The sequence below is a fragment of the Microcebus murinus genome, chromosome 27 (assembly GCF_040939455.1).
Source record: "Microcebus murinus isolate Inina chromosome 27, M.murinus_Inina_mat1.0, whole genome shotgun sequence".
NCBI lineage: Eukaryota > Metazoa > Chordata > Mammalia > Primates > Cheirogaleidae > Microcebus > Microcebus murinus.
In genome coordinates this window covers 16,367,491-16,388,987 of record NC_134130.1, presented here as the reverse complement: position 1 = coordinate 16,388,987, position 21,497 = coordinate 16,367,491, and the positions used below count along the sequence as shown (strand labels likewise).

General features: G+C 44.5%; 1 protein-coding gene across 4 annotated transcripts in view; it reads right to left on the bottom strand.

Moving 5' to 3' along the window:
- The window catches only part of LEF1 (lymphoid enhancer binding factor 1), a 111,888-nt gene extending 92,024 nt beyond the window's left edge, over positions 1-19,864 (bottom strand). For 3 of the 4 annotated variants that reach the window (XM_020284490.2, XM_012766245.2, XM_012766244.2), the window contains exons 1-3: positions 19,643-19,864; positions 17,267-17,333; positions 15,743-15,876 (exon numbers count right to left, since the gene is read on the bottom strand). In XM_020284490.2, the coding sequence (XP_020140079.1) occupies positions 15,743-15,876; positions 17,267-17,333; positions 19,643-19,855 (414 nt within the window). In that variant the 5' untranslated portion in view covers positions 19,856-19,864. Of the gene's footprint in view, positions 1-15,742; positions 15,877-17,266; positions 17,334-18,453; positions 18,478-19,642 lie in introns of those variants that run through there. The other variant, XM_075998365.1, reaches the window with a different exon arrangement.
- Between the last annotated feature and the right edge of the window lie 1,633 nt (positions 19,865-21,497).

Genomic DNA, 21,497 nt, shown 5'->3' with positions numbered 1-21,497 from the left:
TCTGGGTGTCCAGGTCTTGCCTGGTATGACAGGTCTGCACTTCTATCGTTCCCAGAAAGTTATCAGTGCACAAGACGCCCTCCCAGCGCCAGGCAAGAAGCAGTACTGGGCCAGTCTTCTACCTGTCTCACACCATCAGACCTGGCTTCACCTCTAGAGCAGAAAAAACTTCCTTTGCCAAAGCACCGAGGGGGATTCTAATCCTATTCGAGAAAATGCTTGGGACAAGAAATGTTTTGGATTTCAATTTTTTTTTCCAGATTTCGGAATACTTGCGTTATATACTTACCTGTTCAGCAACACCATCTGAAAATTGAAATCCTAAATGCTCCAATGGTACATTTTTTTTTTTTAGTGTCACATCAGCACTCAAAAAGTTTCGGATTCTAGAGCATTTCTGATTTTGGTTTAGGGATACTCAACCTGTATTGATGAAACAACTCAAGAGAAACGTAAATGTATTTTCTTCTCAGAGAGAGTTAAAAGTCCGGCACCAGAGGTCCAAGGACTTTTAAACAGAGAGAGCACACTGGCAACCATGTGTCCCCTCGGCCCCTCTGTTACGACCACCTTACAGGTAAGAAAACTGAATTCATCAAAGGAGTTGGGGACTTGTTCGAGGACACAGGGCTAGACAATGATTCGCCTAACTTCACATCAGTATTTTTCCCTACCATGAAATTAGCAACAACAGGGGTTGAAAATACACACACACACACACACACACACACACACACACACACATATATAGCCTTTAAAATGTTTTTCTCAGGAAGCCAAGTATTTTTAAATTCCACATTGCATAGAAATCACTGGATTCACTTAAGAACTATTAAAATAATAAAAAAATAAAAATAAGCATCTCAGATGTCCCTGACTTAACTGTTTCCTCATTTGTGAGTTAAATGTCACACCCCTCTCACCACCGCACAGAAGACCTCTGTTCTCGCCCGAGACCCAGCCATTTCAGGAGGAAACATTTCTTTTAGAAAATTTTAATTTCTGACTATTTCTCCCAATTAGCTACATTAAGAACATCTCATAAAAATCTAGTTGCCGTGATCTTGTGCTATTTGACTCTGGCGCCAGAAGCCCAGAGACTCTCAGACAGGGAAGCACGCTGACGTGTCCACGGCGTGCAGGACAGGAGAGCGAGGCCCGCCGGCCGCCGCTCACAGGCCGTGCACACCTGTTCCTAGCAGCAGAGTCCCTGCGCGACTGGGCCAAACAGCTCCTCTGTGTGGTGACCAAGTCATATTTTCAAAACAGTCATTTCCCGCTATGTTTCCAACTATCTGAACTTTTCAAAGTACTGGTGAGTAAAGAAACAACAACAAAAAGGCTCAGGAAATTTTCCTTTATATGGCTGGTAAGCGGCTGACCCTGGATCTGGGCTCAGGCACTCAAGATGCAAAGTGTGTATTCTTAGCCACTTTGCGATACACATAGATAAATGGAAACCTATCTACCTACTTTCATGAAATTCTGTTTGCTTAATTCTAATTGCAGTCGAATTGACAACCACCATTTAAAATGCGTTAAAAGAGCACACAAAGCAAATGTCTTACGAGTAAAGCATTCTGGCGGCGCCAACGAAAAAGTGACACGGTACCAACAACATAAAACAGAGGAGGGCCAAACGTCTGCCTCCACTCTTACCAGCTATCCGTTAATTTGGCAGAAACGTTTATACACTTGTTCATTTAAAATGCTCTATAAATAGTTGAATTCTATTCTTAAGTGAGCCTTAGGTTACTTAATATGCATGCCCTTTTAGTTAAAAAAAACTATTTATCAAGCAACTTTCCTGGCCCAGCTCAAACAGAGATACTTAAATAGTCATTTTAAATAAGTAATGCAAATATCCTCTACCATGCTTCAAATGGGCCACATGGAACTGAAAGCAGGTAAAGAAAGAATGGTACATAAAAAAATCTAGATTCCTTTGGAATTGCTGTAATAGTCTGCAATACTCCAGGGTGACCTGGCTAGTCTCTGTCCACACTCATGTCCCTGGCTTTGTGCTGGTGATGTGGCTCCTTCCTCCCTGTGTTCAGCTGCGCTGTGTCACAAGTGTCTGTCCAGGGCTCATCTGTAAGCTCCTTGAGGGTCAAGACTCTGCCTTTATTATCACATACCCACAATGGAGCTCAGCATACTATCAAAATCAGTACCTTCAATGACTATTTATAGGGTGAAAATCATTCCTGAAATAAACATTCTTTGGAATTTATCTTCATTCTATGTGGACAGCTGTTTAACCCTAAACTTTAGGGTTAGTTCAGAGCCCCTGTAACAACAGGTACCTTCTGATTAGTGAACTGGAGTAAGATGTGCATTCTGGTTGCTGTATCATCCTACAAGGGTCAAAAGAACTTTATTAGCATCTTCTCTCCTGAAATTAAATGTAAATAATGAACCAAACTAACGCTGGAAAGTACTTTCTTGTATTAAGTAGCTCACTGTTTATACATTAGCAGGTAGATTTCAATTGTGCAGTAGTAAAGAAACAGAGGAACACTGTAATTTTGATGTAAAATAGTTTTGAACCATTATTAATTTAAGAGTAGTTAAAAATAGAGTAGTTGATTAAAATTGTTAATATGCTTTATATGTAAAAAGCTCTCATAAATCAAGAAAGATATGAACAAGTAATTCACATAAACAAAAAGATTATAAGTCTATTTTTAACATGGTTTCATTGCAGTATTATTTAAAACAACAAAAAATCCTTAACATCAGACAATTACAACTGATGATACAGACCTATATTTATTCACATAGAAAGAAGAACACACATAATATGTTTTTATTGAAAAAAGATTACAATAGAATAAGAACCTTATGAGCTCATTTATAAAAATGCTTGTATTATAGGTATACATGCAGAAAGAACATCTGAAAATATGTATATAAAAATGAAACTATTATATCTGAATGACAGAAACACAGGTATTTTTATTTATTTTTTCTGTTCTTTCATGGGTTTTCCCGACATTTTTTAATATACTACTTTTAAACAAACAACCAAAAAAAAGATATTTCCTTTTGAGAGAAAGACTCAAAGGTTGTTCTTGTCCTTAACAAGATTGTTTTTGTCCTTAACAAGAAAGTTTCTTCAGTTTTTAAAGGAAACTCAGTGTTGCAACTTCTCAGTAACAAGCATAATTCCAATTATTCTAAAGTAATCTCTCTTACGTGGCCTAACATCATGACACCACAAAAATCACCACTAACCAACCACTCCTAAAAATGAAGCACATACCATATTTTCATTGCTTATTAAGCAAAGAATACTCTTTGGAAGATTTTTGCCTGTAAATGGAGTTCATATGGAATAAAAGAGGGAACATCATTTACCAAAAAGATTCTAAGAATCAAAAAACTTGTGTTCAGACAGCTATTTGATTAATCTATTTAGTCCTTAAGACTTGGGAATGCTAGGTCCCAAGAAGTGAGCAATAGGGGATCCCATAAAAATCAGACTTTTATCAAAATATGTCTGATATGCCCAGAGAACAATTATTTCCTGGGAATTTTCAAGAACACATTGAGCAATTACATGGTTCTGTGTTGAATAAACCAGAAGACAATTTTCAAGTATTGGCAGGACCTGTTATTTAAGCCATCACTAAAACCTAGCCATTTACATTATTTAATAAAATAGTATAACAGATACTTTTAATCCTCAAAGTACTTTACAGACTAAGGATTAACACTAACACTTTTTCAAGAGATGTACTAGTTTATGAATTAACTGGGTCCCAGCTCCTGAATCAGAAATACCTGGCTTTGAATCCAAGTTCTACCTCTTATTAAACTTTGGGATTATAGACAATCAGGTAACTTCTTGGTACCTCAGTTTATTCACTGAAAACATGAGAATATTAATAGCATTCACTTCATAGTGTTATCGTGAAGATTTAATAAGAAAACTGCCTGTAAAGTACATTCATTAAATATTACTTGCTAGTATATTGTCACTACTACTACTCCTCCTCTCTGTGACCCCTGCGCAAAACTCCCATTTCTCATAACCATACACAGGTTTCTGGTCTAGGACCCGGATGCTTCAAAGGTAAATGAAGTGACTCTGTGAGGCATCGCTGACTTACATCAAATGAAACAGGGACCAAAAAGATGTTCATAATGCAAAATGGTTTGGTTCCAAATCTTGATTAATTTTGTTTTCTTAGCATAAAAGTGAAAACAGAATCATCCTTAAGCCAAACTCATGAATGCCTGTCTACGAACCTGCTCCTCTTTCTAAATGCATCGTCTCCATTAGTAGGGTCCCCTTGTCATAACACTAGAACATTCATCATCTTTTACACGCCTTCGTCCCTCTATGTCTAACTGGTTGCCCTTGAACTTCAAGTGCTCCACTAGCCATTACTACCAAAAGATAGATTAAAGAAACTGACAACTTCATATATTATCTCATTTTATCCTGACGAACTCCTCTAAGCTAAAAATCATTTCCATCTTACTGATGAGAAATTCACCTATTCAACACCCTGCCATGTGCTAGTGGTAGCAGCTGGGTAAGAAGCTGCAGTTGCAGACAGCACTTGCAGTGGAGCCAAGACCGGCTGATGCTGTCCCGACACCACCACTTACCAGCTGTGTGATCAGAGCAAACGTCCCCCTTCATCTGTCCTTACACTTCTTGACCTGTTTCACAGGGGTCCCTAACCCTTTCTCTGCCCCCTACACTGTTTCTCCACCTTCTCTATGCCTCAGTTCCCTCATTTGTAATTCAGGCAGGATATTACGGATAGCACTGAGTTACTGTGAGGATTAAGTGAGCTAATACATATAAAATGGTTGGAACAGTTCCTGACTTGTACCAGGCACTCAGAACCAATGGACTCTGTATTTAAACCTCAGATCATTTCTTTTTTTTTTTTTTTTTTTTTTTTTTTGAGACAGAGTCTTGCTTTTTTGCCCAGGCTAGAGTGAGTGCCGTGGCATCAGCCTAGCTCACAGCAACCTCAAACTCCTGGGCTCAAGCGATCCTCCTGCCTCAGCCTCCCGAGTAGCTGGGACTACAGGCACGTGCCACCATGCCCGGCTAATTTTTTCTATATATATTAGTTGGCCAATTAATTTCTTTCTATTTATAGTAGAGATGGGGTCTCGCTCTCGCTCAGGCTGGTTTCGAACTCCTGACTTCGAGCAATTCGCCCGCCTCGGCCTCTCAGAGTGCTAGGATTACAAGCGTGAGCCACCGTGCCTGGCCTCCTCAGATCATTTCTAAGCTCAATTTCAGCCTTGTGATTCAGGGTGAGCTTTATTTTTTAAGCATCCCTGCTTAAATAGGGATTGATAATTGGTGTTGCTGTCTCATATTCTTCAAGTTTTAAAATTTCTGCTGTGTTTATTCCACAAACATCTGGTGAGTAACCTGCCGTGTGGCAGGCAGCGTAACAGGTTCTAGGCAAGAAAGGTGAATAACACAAGCTCCTCATCCTGAAGGAGCTAACAATTAGTGAGAAATATAGACATAGGGACAACTGGCTATTAGAAGACATGGTCAGAGAGCTGGGGGAATAGCAGTTAGTCTTCACTGGGGGTGGAGTCAGGAGGAGCCCTGGGCCTGAAAGGATGAGCAGGACTGGGCCAGCAGGGAGGAGGGAGACCAAGCTGTAGGAACCAGAAGATGGGGATTTGGAAAAGGGTTTAGGATGCAGGTCTGGGAACACAGCTGAATCATAAGCTGCAGGGTAGGGTGGCGAGGAGGTGAGACCTGAAAGGTAGACGGTTCCAGAGCATGGAAAGCTTTTGGAATAATGCTTAAGAGTGTGCGCTGCGTTCTGTGATCACTGGGGGAGGTACTTGAGGCCAAGACCTCCAGAGCTCTGACCAGAAGACAGTGGAGTGTCCGCGGTCCCAATGGGGCCTGGAGTGGGTGGAGTGAAGAGAAAGGGAGCCGTGGGGCCAAAGAACCTCACTTGGAGTCCCAGCTTCACTGCTTTCTCCATGCAAGCAAATCGTTTCTGTTATCTGAACTGCAGTGACATCATTGGGCATCTGCTGTGTCAGTATTTTTCCAAAATGCATTTTATGGGATAATCAATGCAGAGCTTGTTAAAAGTGCATCCACGTGACCTGCCTGCAGATTCTGACATTCGCAGAGGGTCCCAGGCACCTGCCTTTCTAACAAAAATACCAGTAATTCTAAGGCAGCTGTCCCCCTTCCGGAAACACCACCGCCGTGCCGGCGCTACGTACCTTCACAGGCAGGAGCGGCGGCCGTGTCCCAGGGAGGAGACCAAGGTTCAGGGAGGGCGAAGAGCACAGCTCGTCAGCAGCAGAGCACAGGGGTCTAGGCGCCCTGACTCCAGAAGCAGTGCTCACTACAGTCCCTGCCTTATTTATTTACTCACTCACTTATTTTACCATGACTATGGTTGGTCCACACTCTGACTGGTCACAAATCATGACTAAAGAGACAAACACCTTCTTCTTCTCCTTCTCCCAGCCTCCCTAGCTTGGCCAGCCCTCTTCCCTACCCGCCTGCTCACTCACCCTCTCCACGGAAGAGAGACTCATCTTTGTGGTGATTTAGACAGAAAAACTGAGCAAGGACGGATCCATCGTTTGTCCTCTCTTTGGAAGCCAGCTTGCCCAAACGTGGGTCTGTTCTCTTCCCCGGTTTGACGGGAGCACCCCCCCCGCCCCCATTTCTGTGGGAAACCTGTGGCTCAGCCCTGTGCTTCACTTGGGCAAGTCAAAGAAGTCCACGGTCTGCATCCTGGTACAAGCTACATTCTCCAACCAGGCCTGACCAATAACAAATCTGATACTCTGCTGCCCGATGCTGTCTAGCCTTATTAACAGCAAAGCTGACATCGCACCCCCCTTCTGACCTCCCGTCTATTGCCAGACTGATTCTTGACTGGAAGAAGCATGAAAATTATCAGCCTCAAAACACCAACCATAACCAAAGCTCAATGTAAACAAGTACATATTTTAAATATTGATTTTAAATAACTGTATTTTTAAGGTTAAATTGCAATGTTGGGTTAACCCCAACTTTACAAGGTGCACTGTCTTAGACTCTGTGATTCTAACAATTTATTCCAAACAATTCAGAATTTCTATAAAGATTTAGTTACAAAATATGGATTTCATCATAATACTCCACAAGATGGGGAAAAATGACACAATTTGAATGTCTGCCAACAAAATACTGGTTAAATAAATTAGGCAATAAATGATGTTCCAGAAGAGTATTTATAAATAGAAATAATATCCATTATATATACAGGTGAGGGAAAAAGCTACAAAATGGCATATTATGTTCCCATTGCCATGAATATGTAACAAAAATTTATATACATTTATATTTGTACATGGAAAGGAGACTAAAAGGCCATATAGAAAGTTAAAAGAGTGATAATCTCTGACAGTAGGATTCTGGGAATTTAATATTTGTGATTTCTTTTCTCATCCAAGTTTTCTAATTTTTTCTAGTGAACATAAATTGTGTTTTTAATAAAAATATTATTATTTATTTTCATAAAAATGTTAAGCATTTTTGAAAAGAAATTTTCAATAAAATCATAATAACTGCTCTTCTGCTTCACGTTTTAATCAGTATTATGATTAATTTAATAAGTACTTTGTGTTCTTAAAGGCAAATATGATTATTTTTAATGAAAACAGACAACACTCTCGCCCTAAAGAAGGGCCCTGACTCCACTGCCTATTAAACTGGGGTAGCTGACTGCGGTCCCTGGCAACAGCCCCTTGTCTTTAACACAAGCCCTAACGCCCCTCCCACAGTGTCCGCCTTACGACTAAATTAAATAAGATAACCACGTAAACTGCCTAGCACAGTGTCTGGGTCAAGGTAATAGTTTTAATAAAATCATTTGCTTTCCCTTTTCCCTTCCAAGCCAAAACAAAAAATCTTGAGTTTTAATCTAAAATTTTAATATATGCATAAAAATTAGCAAAAACAAACCAATCCAAGCAATGTTTGTGAGACGTGATTCTTTTCTTAATACTGCCAGCCAGCTGACTGTTGGCCCAATTGCAGAAAACAGTAAATATTTTTTACTTCAGTACTTTTGGTTTTGTTTTCGACTTAAAAATCTAAGTCTTAGATGTTAAGACAAAGTCTAATCCATTGAGGTAAGATTATAGTACCTTTCTCCTTGATCCACGTCATTTGAACTAGTGTAGCAAGATGATAAGATCATAATCATTATAAGGTACCATATATAGCATTCAAAACTGAGGAATCTTGCACAGAGAAAGCTGGCTCCAGGTCGGTATATACTTAATGTCCACTGGGTTTTACTGAGAGAAAAAGAAAAGTCCTGAAAGGATAGAATCTGGAATTTTCTGGGAGGCTAGAAAAACATAGATTTCTCCTTGCTGCTCAGTCAACATATCCTTTTAGACATGATCATGTCAGGTGCCAAGAAAGCTAGAAAGATTTAAGCCAGAAGAAAATTTGAAGGGGGGAAAAACCCTCCTCTCGTCCTCTCATTCACGTGGCTCTGAGATGTCCTCTCTCTACAACTTTTGCAGTGGGGAGAATAAACCCAGTTCTTAAAGGATTGGGGGGAACAAAAATTCTCCTAACCAAAAATACATTCTCTCCCCCCATCCAAGTAGTTAAATCAATATCATAAGGATATGACATTTCCAGCTCACGAATCTGAAATTTAGAAATCTGTTTCCTCACGTGTCTCATTACCTTAACGGAAGACCACGGGTCTAAAGAGGAAAGTCCAGCGCTCTCCTAACAAGTAGAAGAGAAAAAAGAGCCCGAGAGAGGAGAACCACCTCTGTAAAAATACAATGACAATCCCCCAAACTTTCACCTATGCAAGCATTTCCTAAAGGTTAAGGTAAGGCCCTCACTAAGTGCCCAAATTCTGGGTCAGCTCGGCACACAAGAGGAACCAGGAGTGTTTTCCCTTTCTTAGGAGTTTCCCAGGTACAGCCAAGCACTTCTTGTGGCTGCGGAAATCCCACCAGCTGGGTACCAGGGCACTTGCTGACTTATTCCAGCTTAAGACTCCTGCTCTGCTGCCATAGCTAGAAAACCGAGTGTTTCTGCAGGCTTTGTGCCATCTTCCCTTCACATCAGCCACATAAGGTGGGTAAGCCAGGGGTTAATATGCCACTCTGTAAATAAGAAAACCAAGGCTGATAGAGGTGAGATGCCTTCCCAAGGCTTTCTGAGGGAAAATGATGGACTTGGGACTAGACCTCAAGCCTTTCAGCACCCATCCCATCCCTCCCTCCTCCATGGGCTCAGCCTGCACGGGGTGCTGCCTACTTCCCCCTAATAAAGGCTCAAAGAGTTTGCTCTTCACACTGCAAAAGGATATAATCAATTTACAATACTCAGTGGCCTAGAAAATCCAGCGCTGATGCTGCCATGTGTATTTAGAAAGAACAGATAATTTTTTAGTACCTGAATATACCCTACGTGTTACTGGGGAAAAAAAAGTCCTTTCTATTTGGAAGAGAATAAAAATGAATTGAAAAGCATTAACCACATGATACTAAAACATACTTGAAGACGCTTTTCTTTGTATGACTATTATATTTCCATTTCAAGAATCCTTCTGAAAAAAGCATTCTATCATCTCCATTTCTCCAGTCAGGTTTCCAGGACCTAAGTAAGAGATAAGTGCTGCTCAAGATCAATCCTCATATGAGGGCCCCGTTCTTTTTTTGTTCTGGTAGCGAGCTCCCCTGGCTATTTTCAGCGGTTACCTAGAAACTTAACATTCTTTAAGGACTGACTTTGACTTCCTCATTAAAAACCTTGGCTTAATGCTCTTTTATTCACTGATGCAACAAATCAGAGAAAAATAAATTAAATAATTAGGATTATTTAGCAAATACTTTCAAGTTTTGCTATTCACAGAGCATTTGGTTTGATAAAGAGAGATTTAGAAACATTCAAAAAGACATGAAAAATTTCCTATACATGCTTTATTAATTCAGCAAATTTACTGAAGTATTTATTCTGTGATAGGCTGACTATAACTATCTCCATAGTCCCTGATGAATTGATCACTAGATAATCAATTATCATCAATGGTTTGATAGCTTTTATTGCAAAGTTTTTCAGGATTAAAAAGAGGTTTATAAAAATATCTTAGTAGGTCAGATTTTAAAATTTTGTTTTCATAACTGTTTCATTCAGAAGCGGAAGGAAGGAAGGAAGGAAGGAAGGAAGGAAGGAAGGAAGGAAGGAAGGAAGGAAGGAAGGAAGGAGAGAACCCAACAGCCACTCCTCTTTTTATACTGGAGACCCTTCTCTCTGTCCACCTTCCCTTCATTCAGTTGTTCTCTACCTTGAGTAGGGTAGTGATAGGCATCTTTTTAAAAAGTAAACATAACAACAATAAATTACTATAATGAAGATCAAAATTTGATTCTGCAAAATCGTCATCAAGTTCTACACAGTATTATTTGTGGCCATAACAAAGGTCAATAATCCAATTTTTTAAAGATTCTACTTGCCCGTGGTTAGCTGCGAAAATAAAACACATTTCTAGCCCCTCGGAGATGCAATATCTCTGTCAGTCATATTTCTCCTGCGGATAGGGGACAGGGGATAGGAGAGGCAACCAGAACTCTTCCTGCTTTACATGCCCTTGCCATTTTCTCCATGCAGGTTGAAGGGATCTGACCACCATCCCTCAGTGAGCTTTGCAAGTGGTGATCTACCTACAGCATGTGGATAATTTCAGCAAGTTTAGAAGTCCAGCTAGAATGAGCACTGTGTGTATGTACTTTTTAGTAGAAACTTTATAATCCTCTACACAGCCTCTGATGTGACACTCTGCAAATAGCCCCAGCTAGGTGATCAGAATTTCTGAGTTAGCAGCCGTTGCTGCCTGTCCAGTCGTTGCTCAGCAGCCCGCTCTTCCTTTCAGCACACTGCGACCTCCTGCTTCCACCCTGCCCCCAGACGTTGCTGGTCTTTAAATCATTTTCAGGCTTTGGGGCTCCAAATCTTAGAGACCGGATCATTTATGTCTAAAATGACTTAAGGGTTTACAGCAGAGTTTACAATTCCTATACTGTGACTTCATAAGATCATAAAATTTAAAAAGTAATAATGAACCTAAAATATATTTTTAAAATTATCTGAATAACATCCAATGGTTGCCTTTTCAAAATGAGTAAGGACATGTCAGGATAGTGGGAAGCAGTACTAAGTCTCTTTAATACTACAGTATTAGCTACCTACAAACTGACTCAGCTCAGCATACTCACTTATGCAACAGCTTTAGCATGTGCAGTGAAGAAGGGACCCAGTTCGAGACCAGCCTGGGCAATATAGTGAGACCTCACCTCTAAAAAAAAAAATTAGCTGGGCATGGTGGCATGGACCTATAGTCCCTGCTACTTGGGAGGCTGAGGCAGGAGGACTGCTTGAGCCCACGAGTTCAAGGCTGCAGTGAGCTATGATCATACCACTGTCCTCCACTCTGAGACACAGAGAGATACCAATCTTTAAAATATAAATAAATAAAAGAAGGGATCAAACAGAAAAGTTTTGGGGCCTTTGGAATTTTCCCACACATTCTCCTGACATCTACATCCAAATTTGAGATGGAATACATTTCCTAAAGCTCGTCCTGTACTTGAGGATAAACGGGGAAAACTCAATATGCTTAGCTTTGAAAAGTATACAACTCAAATCAGAAAATTAAAAGTAACTTATCAGTAAGTCAAGTAGCTCCCTGCAGTAAAATAAAGATAACTCCACCTTAAAAATCTTGCATTAGATAGAAGCCAGTCCCGCCCTTGGTTTATTATTTCCATGATTATTTTCAGAGCAGCAGTGTGACGTACAGTGGTGTTCCAAAGCTTACTGATTAGACAAGTCCACTTTAGTCCCTGAATTCCAGATATGAATGACAAAATCACATTTTAGCTCCTAACAAACGCATGGGGACAGGTGAGACAAAGTCATGACAGGTATAATCCTGTTAGTCAGAAATCAAAATGTCAATTCCCTTAAGGTAAAACTCATATAATAGAACTAAGTTATTCAAAATAATTTAGAAGAACTTCTGGAACATATTAATAGCAATTTCTACTTAAAAAAAAAACAATCAAAAAGACAGCTGAAATGAGAACACAAGTATCTTCCTTTCCCACCTAAACACTCACTCTAAGAAAGCTCACAGAGACCCTCTGTGAGGACAGGAAGGTGGCAGGGCTGACTGGCCAGGTGTCACTGCGGTTCAGTGCCCCTGAGCACCGTTTGCTGCAGCTTCCGGCCCTGCAGCAGCTATTCCCTCCCCAGGCACCTGGAGAGAAATGCCACGACGCTTCTCCCCTGAGGTGTTAAACATCTGGGTTTAACATGAGGGACAAATGGACATTTGACACCTGGGATGAACAGCCACGATGCAGGAGGCCAAGGGGAACTTTCCCCATGTTAAACCAGCCCAGCTCACCGTCCACACCGTGTCCAACCCCACAAACGCCAGGACTGAGCCAGGGATGGAAAGAACTATCTTTTTCTTTTAACACATTACCATTGGCCTACTGGGATTTTCATAAATAAGGTTCAGTGAATGAAAGGCTTGGGAGTACCTTTCAAGAAACCCTCTAGGGTCCCCGCTCTAAAATCTTGACCCGGCTCTGCATCTTCTTCTGGCTCTGTGAAGAGCACCAACTCGAGCCGAGGTTTACTATACCTTATGCACTCGCACTGACATCAAACGCATTATGATAGCTTTCTTATTAGGTTCAATTTATCTAAACTAAACATTTTTATTTCAAATTTACACCCTTAAGAATTCTAGTTATAGAAAGACATTAATTTGCCAATTGAAATTCTCCTTCAGAAGGGAAAAAGCTAGATTCAAGGTGGTTCTCCTGAACAGATAAGACAATATTTATGTCCAAGGTAGAAGCTGTGAGCATGCATACGCCAGTGTTTGTCTTTAAAAGGAGCAAAAGCACACAGACTTGTTAAAATGATATTCCAGCAGAAGTGTTTCTGTGCCTGCCAGTTGGCCACAGCAGGTGTTCTCTGAATTACCTGTAGTTAACACACAAACAGAAGACTCCATATAGGGAGGGGGTGGTCAAGTCCCTCCCCTGCCCCCAGATGTTTTCCCAGTCCTAACACAACAGGCAGCAAATGCAGTAAACAAGCAATTGTTTGTGATGCAAATTCAAGTGGTGGTGGGGATGCTCCCATCCTAAGCCCAAACACAAATGGTCACTCTGCTCCTAACACCCTAGATGAAAATCCATCACTGTGGATGTCAGTGACATAAACACTCAGTCCTAAGGGCAGAGTTAAAGAGCAAGAAAGCATTAGTGTGGTTAGGGGTGAAGAAGAGAGGCTGCCTTCCGGTTAAAGTGTGTTTGATCTCAGACACATTAAAAACAGCTGTTAGGTATTAAAAACCAAAGACTGTAAGTCACTTTGGTCAGACCCTTAAAAAAAAAAAATTGACAGTCTTGTGGTTAAAACTGAAAAGCTTCTGGAATTGTGCAAACTGCAGAATATCTCAAAAAAAAGTGCTTAACCTAAACACAGTCTAATATGTAACAGAATAAAGCAAAGCAGCAGATAACAGGGTAAGGGAACTGCTTTCTGACCATACCCCTTTCCTCCATCCTACACCCACCCCTGCCCACATTTATTCTGGCCATAAATCTTCCCTAAACAATGAATGATTGATTCACTGACCTCAAAATTTTAATACATACACTAACAATAAATACCTTCCATTCTATCAAAATTTTCAAAATGATTACTACACTGAGGGAGTGGAGAAGACCGTGGAGACAAAGCAGATTGTTGGCTTCAAGAGAGAAAAGCTTAATTTTAATATGCTGAGGGATTATTAATAAATGTCAATAAATTTTTATTACACTGACTTTAAAAATTATTGTTTTGAAAGAAATGGCTGATCACTTTAAGGAATAAATTCTAGAAATACACATCAATTGTATCACAGCTGTTTTAGTGGTATTTTCTGTTGATTTGAAAAGATCTGTTGTTCTAAAAAGGCTTTCAACAGAAATCTTCAATTATTTATCTAAAACACATTCTCCTTGTCCTCTTCCTCACCAAAATAACAACAAAAAACCTGCTCAACTATTAAAGAAATATCTGACATATTTAGTTCATCAAATATAAAATTCCCCACCACTTTTATAACTCAGAAGCATTCATTTCAGGTGGTCTTTGAATATTAAACTATATTTGCTTTTATTAATTCATTCACTTTTTAGGTAGGAGATTCCTATGTACCAAAAGACATCTCTATCATAAAATATTCGAAAATCCCTTTGAAACAAAACACAAACTAGCTATTTCCCTACAGCAACCATCACAAGATCTCCAAGATTAGATCCTTAAGATCAGTGTTTTTAACTGTTATATGAAAATTAGAGAAATCTTATTCCCTTATCTGACAGGTCAAATATCTTATTAAGATTTGTGGCAAAATAATAAACTCTAAATCACAGTACTCACACAAAGTGATTACATTCCATATACTTATTATTTCAACAATTGATGGCCCTGGATAAGCAAAATAACCACACATACTCTTGTTGAAAACTGCTGATTATGAGCCATTCCTCTTACTATTTCACTGATCTCCTCACTCCCAGGTTCTACTCACCGAGTTGTATTAACAACATTACTCTTCTCAGATGTTTGTGACTGTTTTTTTTTTTTTTTTTAGTTGGTAGAAAAGCACTGGGCAAAGAAGTCAAACACCATAGGTTCCATTTTATGGTCCAGGATCTGACAGCCAGGAGGGTCAGAGAATGAAACTTTCATCCCCAAGATTTATACACATGTGTTTTTCTTTGCTGGGGGTGATGGTGGGAAAGTGGGGTAGGTGAGAAGGTAACTCTATTGATGGATCAGTAAAAGCCCATCGCCACTGCTGAGGGATGATTCTTAGAGAGAACTCCATCATCAGCACAGTTCATGTTCACATGCCATACAAATTACCATTTAAATGTTTTCTCACTATATAAATGAAGTTTATGCTTCCCAAGAAAACAGAACTACCTGTACCAAACCTGAAATTCTTCATGTTATGAAGTTGCATCATACAGTTATAATGCCAACGTACTTTTAGAACATTAAAAGGTAACTGAACCACAAGATAAAAAAAAGAACAACTTTCCTTAGGGTTATCTTTAAGTGATACTTTCTCAACAATTGAGAATAAGTAAAGGTAGCTCATTTCCCCCACAACCACCACCAAAGGATCTTAAATACAATTAGCTAATACAATAAAATGAGACAGTGTTTTAAAAGGCAAAGTTAAGATTCTGAATGTTCAGCTTCAAATGAGCTGAAGCAGTTCTGATTCTTGATAGCTTGTGGACACTGAAAGCTACACAGTCCTTAGTATATAGAAGATTAAATCAAGCTTTTCCTCTCATTAGCATAGAAGGCACAAGGCTCATAAAATCACAGATTTGTCGATGAAACTTCATTTGATTTTATAACTCATGATCTGTTATTTACTAATTTTTTAGCCAATAAACTAAAATAAGCTAAAATTCCAAGTGCAAGATATCAAAGGTAGCACTAGCAGCACTACCTTAAGGTGGCCCTTCCTCATAACAGCTCTTATTTAGTAATGACTAGCTATATATAATGAAAGCATTTCCAATGAGTTTGAAAAAAATAAACATTCTGCCAAGATACAAACTAATTTGCACTTCTGAAAATAATTTACAACATCAATATGTTACTCACTGTTCTCGGGATGGGTGGAGAAAGAGATCCATTTGACATGTATGGGTCGTTATTCATATTTGGCATCATTATGTAACTGGAATAACTCGAGTAGGAGGGTCCCTTGCTATAGAGGCCTCCATCTGGATGCTTTCCTGGGAGAATTCAAAGAACAATCAATGACGCATTGACTTCCCTTTTATATCATGGTATTTTTCCTCTGAGACTCTAATAGTTCTAAGACAAATCAGACCTTACACAAAAGATTTGTTTACAAAATACTATAACTGGATTATTATGCTCTATTTTAGATTGACAGTGTTTATTTTCTTACAGGCTTAGCAGCAAACCAAATGTTTTAAAAACATGCGGTTCAAACAGTACTCCCACTACCCACTGATGTTTTTACAAAAATAAGTGTTACCCATTTAATTTAATTTGTTCTAATACTAACAAACTGGACTTAAAAATAAACATGCGCAAATGCAGAGCTAAATTATTAATACTGGGCCATCTATCTACATACACACATTTATTTTATACATTTGAAGTCATGCTTCTCCTTTTAGGCAAACTCAAAAATTCTACCGGTGCTTTTAGGGTTCTAGAAAGAGAGTTGTAGCTAGTATACAGGCAAATATTCAAATTTATAAAGGGTTAACTCTGGGAGGCTTAATTTTATGTGCTACACTTATATCATTCTGCCAAAGAAATCTGTGTTCAGTATAGACATATATATTTCTGATTTCTAATCTGTGCAACTACTTTGTAGCTATGAAGGAAGCCTGTATAGCTCTTTTCCCTTTGTCTCCTGTTTGACATATCGAATGCAAGATCACTTCATTGTGGTCAGGCCAATTGTTAAGTAATTAAAGGAGAACAGAAATGCAGGTTGGTTGGCAAGGAAATCCTGCAGGTTACTTGATTCTTTTAACATCACAAGGAGTTCTTTTAAAATGTACATATATATAATTTTTAAGTTTTTAGCAGGAAACAAATGGAGGGAAAGTCTGTCATGTTCAACATGCACAGTGCCTATAAAGTTTTATATTTTCACAAATTAGATTCTGCTTTGCTGAGCCATGTTTAGTCTGTTCAGTCACTGTTCGCCTTCTTATTCTAACAAGAAATAATGAACAGCAATTTTGCAAATGAAAATCCACCCAAAACTATTCTTGCTGGAAAATAAATGGATGTACACTATTATTCTTCACACTGATGCATGGACAAATACTGAAGATCTAAGCTAATCAGAACTTAAGGTAAAAGGAAGAAAAGAAAAAAAAACTCATTATAGACATTCCCTCTTCCCCAAAGACTCTGGAAACCAACTGAAATCCAAAGGCTCCTAACTCTTTCAAAGACAGTTTTTAAATTATGTAATATACATTAGAGATAAGTTTCCTGGGTTTTCCTTCTCATTTTATTAAAACAGTAGGTATAGTTTTATCACATCTGGTCTCAGTTTCTTTAAATAAACGCACTCCTATGTACAAATCACACGTGGGCCGTGATGAAGTTGGGAGAAGCACAGCAGCGTCTTACCGTCCTCAGGGTGTTCTCCGGCCTTGTCGTGGTAGGGCTCCCGAGCCGTCTGTGCTGGCCTGGCCACCTAGTATCACAAATCCCCACCCCCAAAAGAAAGAAAATCACCTTAGAGTTTGTGACAATAATGACAGTGTGCGCGCACTGGTTTCCCAGAGGAAGAGCTCAGGTGGAGCGGTCTGTCGCTCGCCTGAGAGATCTGGACGGCCCGGGTTGCGTACTGGGGAAGCCTTTTCTTGTCAACACGTAGTTTTGAGTGATTATTTTATCTACTCAGTATAAAAAAGTATAAAATAATAACAAGAACAATAAAACTATATTAAACTTTGGAATGATCCACATGCTGACTGCTGTTTATGAAAACACAGCAAGGCTACTTAGATGCCTAAGATGAAAGTTGTTTATAGGGTTGATCACTTTGGTAGCCTCTTCAACCACTGTTCACTTCAATCAGATCTGATTACAAGTAGGGAGAAATGTCATTTTGCAACTGGAAATGATATTTTAAACATAAACAAGCCGACCCCTCAAAGGAAGCCTTAAGCCACCCGCGCTGAGCACAGGCCCGCGCGCTCCGCTCGGCTCACGGTGCACCTGGCTGCTGAGCGCAGGTTTACAAGAGAAAATCAGGACTGCTCGGCGGTTTAAAGGGAGGAAAGTTGGAGAGTTGGGTTATAGACATCTAAAAGGTAGCCCAGTTAACATCAGTTTTGGTAACCACCATCCACCCAGACTCAACCACGTGCAAATCAGTGGCATCGCCTCCTCCCCACCGGCCCTGGCTGCCGGTGCCGCCGCCTGGGCGAAGGCTCGCGGGCCGCCGCCTGCGCTCCGAGGCTCGAAGGCAGAGCCCTTCCCCGCACCAGAAAAGCGCAGGAAATGCGAGGTCGGTGGCAGAACTATTTACGGACTAAGGAAGGACTAGCGAAATGGGAAGAGGGAAAAGGCTGCTCCGCACGCAGGAGAGCGTGGCGAGAACCCTGAGCGTGAGCATCTCACTCGGTTTCTTGGACCTGCGCCCTCACAGCGCCCTCCTCCCCCAAGAACACACGCAGGCACCGGTCTTCCGCGTGGGGTCTGGCGCGGCCCTCGGCCCCTGCGCACGCTCCTCAAACCGGCCTTCGCGGGTAGAGACGGCCGCACGTTTTCCGAGCCCAGGCCTCCCGGCCTCCCCAACGCGTACTCACCCCCGCCATTGGGAGAGAGAAGGCGCCTCTGAGGAGTGTTCGTAAACGCTTAGTTTAAAACCCAAAATGTCCCCGCCCCCAAAACCACAGGCTTTCTTTTTGGGGGCAGAAGGATGCCATTTAAGGGATAAAAAGGTGTACCCTCCAAGTTTCTTTGGAAGGAAGAAGCATCGGTGGATTTGGTGTCAGGACTTTTGTGCCGGATTTCCTCCAGAGGGTCGCCCGGCTGCTGGGCCAGGGTGGCCAGCGGAGGGTCGGTGTCAGGGTCCCTCCCCCCAGTCGGAAGCTCTGGGCCGGCCTGCTACCGCCCTCCCGCAGCCGGCTCGGGACTTTCTCCCGCCGCACCCACGTGTCTCTATTTACCCTGCTCAGGTTACGGGCGCGCCGCGGGCCCGGAGATCTGATGGAGCGCTTCCCCCGCCGCCCGCCGCCCGCCCGGCTTCCGCCGCGGCTCCACTGGGCTCGCCTTTCTTCTGCATTGATTCAAGGCCTGATCCGGGCCCAAACCCCAGATACAGACGCTTTTTTCTTTAAGCGACGGGGGTTAGAGGGCGGTGCGCTGGGGTGTACCCGAGGCGCGGCCCCGCGGGCCCAGGCGCTGGGGTTCCCGCGGCCGCAGACCGAGCCCCGCACCGCCCCCGCAGCCGGGCGCGCGCTCCCGGGGCCGGCCTGCTGCTGGCGGCCCGGCTCGGCGGCGGTTGGGACTGCGCCGCCCGCCCCGGCCCACGCCCACCTCCCCTTCCTCCCGCCGCGGGCTCCGCTCGCCTCCCCCTAAGCCTCGGTGGTTTAACGCACTTTCGCAGACACCCACCGAGAGAGCGCGGGTGCCCGCTGTGTTCCGTCCTACGGAAGAGCTTCTCGGCAGTGTGCAGACTGACTCGCTTTAATGCACGCCCCCCCCCAGCCCACCGAAAATTCCGGAGGAGGAACGTTACGGTTAGGGCAGCTTTTCCTGCCTGCGAACCGACCATTTAGCCAGCGAAGCCCGGACTCGCCCACGTGCAGGTTTCCCTGCACACTCCTCCACCTCCCGCCCCAACGCGCGCCGGGAACGCCGGCCAGGGGCCGCCCCCGCCCCGGCAAACGGGCGCCCGCTCGGGACCGGCCAGCCGGGCTGCGGGCGCCGGCGCCCCCGCCTCCCCTCGGCGCTGCCCGGGACCCCGCGCCTCCCGGGCCGGGCGGCGCTCACCTCGTGTCCGTTGCTGGCCGGGATGATTTCGGACTCGTTAACCAGGGAGGACTTGATGTCAGCTAAATCTCCCTCCTCTTCGGGGTGACTGATCTCGGCGAAGATCTTCTCCTTCTGAGGGTCGCCCTCGTCCTTGAAGGGGATCATCTCGTCCGTGGCGCAGAGTTCCGGGTCCCCCGCGCCGCCGCCGCCTCCCCCGGAGAGCTGGGGCATCCCGGCGGCCCAGAAATCTCCGCTCGGGCGAGAGAGCCCCCGCGGCGACAGCAGGAAAGAGGGGAGGGAAGGAGAGCTGGAGGCCGTGCGCGGGAGCGCGGCCGGCAGCCGGAGCAGCGGCGGCGGGGCCCGAGTCCCGGCGGCCGCCCGCGCTTTCCCGCTTCGCGGAGCCCGACGCCGGCGCCCGCCCCCGAGACCTCCGGGGGCGTCTGCGCGGCGCGGCGCGCGCTTGGCTGGGCGGCCCCGGCCCGGGCAGCGGCTTCACGCCCCCCGCGTGGCCGGGCTTCGCGCGCGGAGGACGCCGGCTCCGGAGGGGTTGCGAGTCCCAGAAGCGCGGGGAGCCCGGCGGCTTCGCGCAAGCCGCTCCGCTGTAGCTGGCCCGGACGCCGACAGAGCAGTTTGTTTCCCAAGAAAAGAGAGGGAAGCGAGGCCAAAAGGCTGCGTTGGGCCCAGCGGAGGAGGTGCAAGGAGAATCAGAAGACAACGCAAGGTCCACTTCCTGAAGGACTAAAAAGAATAAAGAGCCACACGGGCTGGAAGTGTCCGTTGCAGACCTGCTTATTTCCTTCCCTTTCGCTTCGGTTTTCCTTCTCGAGGCGCATTTAATCTGCTGGAGGAGGAGGAGCAGAAGGTGGGGGCCGGGGAGGAGGGGAAGAGAAAGAGAAGTTTGCCAAGAATAAAGTTCGTGCCGGGAGCACTGGAGATCCGCAGTGCAGGGCACGGCGAGGTCCGGGGAGTCGCGGCGGGGCCTCGGGCCCAAAAGCTTGCGCCCGGAGCTCGGGCCGGCGCGCACGCAGCCCGACCCTCTTTGTTCCCGGCTCGAGTTTCCCCGCCCGGCTCGCCGCGCTCCGCGCTCCACGCCCCGCCGGCCGCTCCGTCCAAGGCAGGGCCGAGAGCCGCGCCCTGGGCTCGCCCAGCCGAGGGGAGGGGACGCCGGAGCTGGGCCGCGTGCGAGGCTCCGGCGCGTCCTGGCTCCTCGGCCCGAGCGCGCGCGGCCGCTCCCTCCTCTGCGCCCTGCCCCGCAGGTGAGCGGCGGCGCCTCCCCGCGCTTCTCCGGCGCCCGCGCCCGGCCGGCGCTGAAAAGCGGCCCCTTGCGTCGCTTCCCTCCCCGCCCCGCCCCCGCCCCCAGCTTTCCCTGGCCGCCCGCTGGAGGGGAGGGGTGGGGGAGCCGGCGAGGAGGAGGTGGTGATTGAGGGCTTTTTTCCTTTTCCCAGAGCCCGTAGGACGAGTCCCAGTTTGGGGGGGGGTGTGCGCGCGCGCCTGGAGGGAAGGACCGCGCTGCTCGTCACCCACGGCGAGGCTCGCCTTGCCCGCGTGGAATGCACCAGAAACGCTGCCGGAGGGGCTTCACTTCACATCTCAGTATCTGCTCTCTCGCCCGGCCTCCCTCCCACCCACGCCTCTTCCCCGGCCGGTCCCCCACTCCCCGACGCCTCCCGCTCTCCCGCCCTCGCCCGGCTCCGAGGAAGATGAAAGGGCAGCCGCGCGCGCCGCGACGGGCACCGCATTGATCGATGCTCCGACCAGGGACGAGGCGGGAATCGGGACCGCGAGAAGGGTACGGGGCGGGGGACACAGCAGGCACTGCCCAGCCAATGACAGAGAGCAGAAGCGAGGAGGACAGGGAAAAGACGGCCGTGGC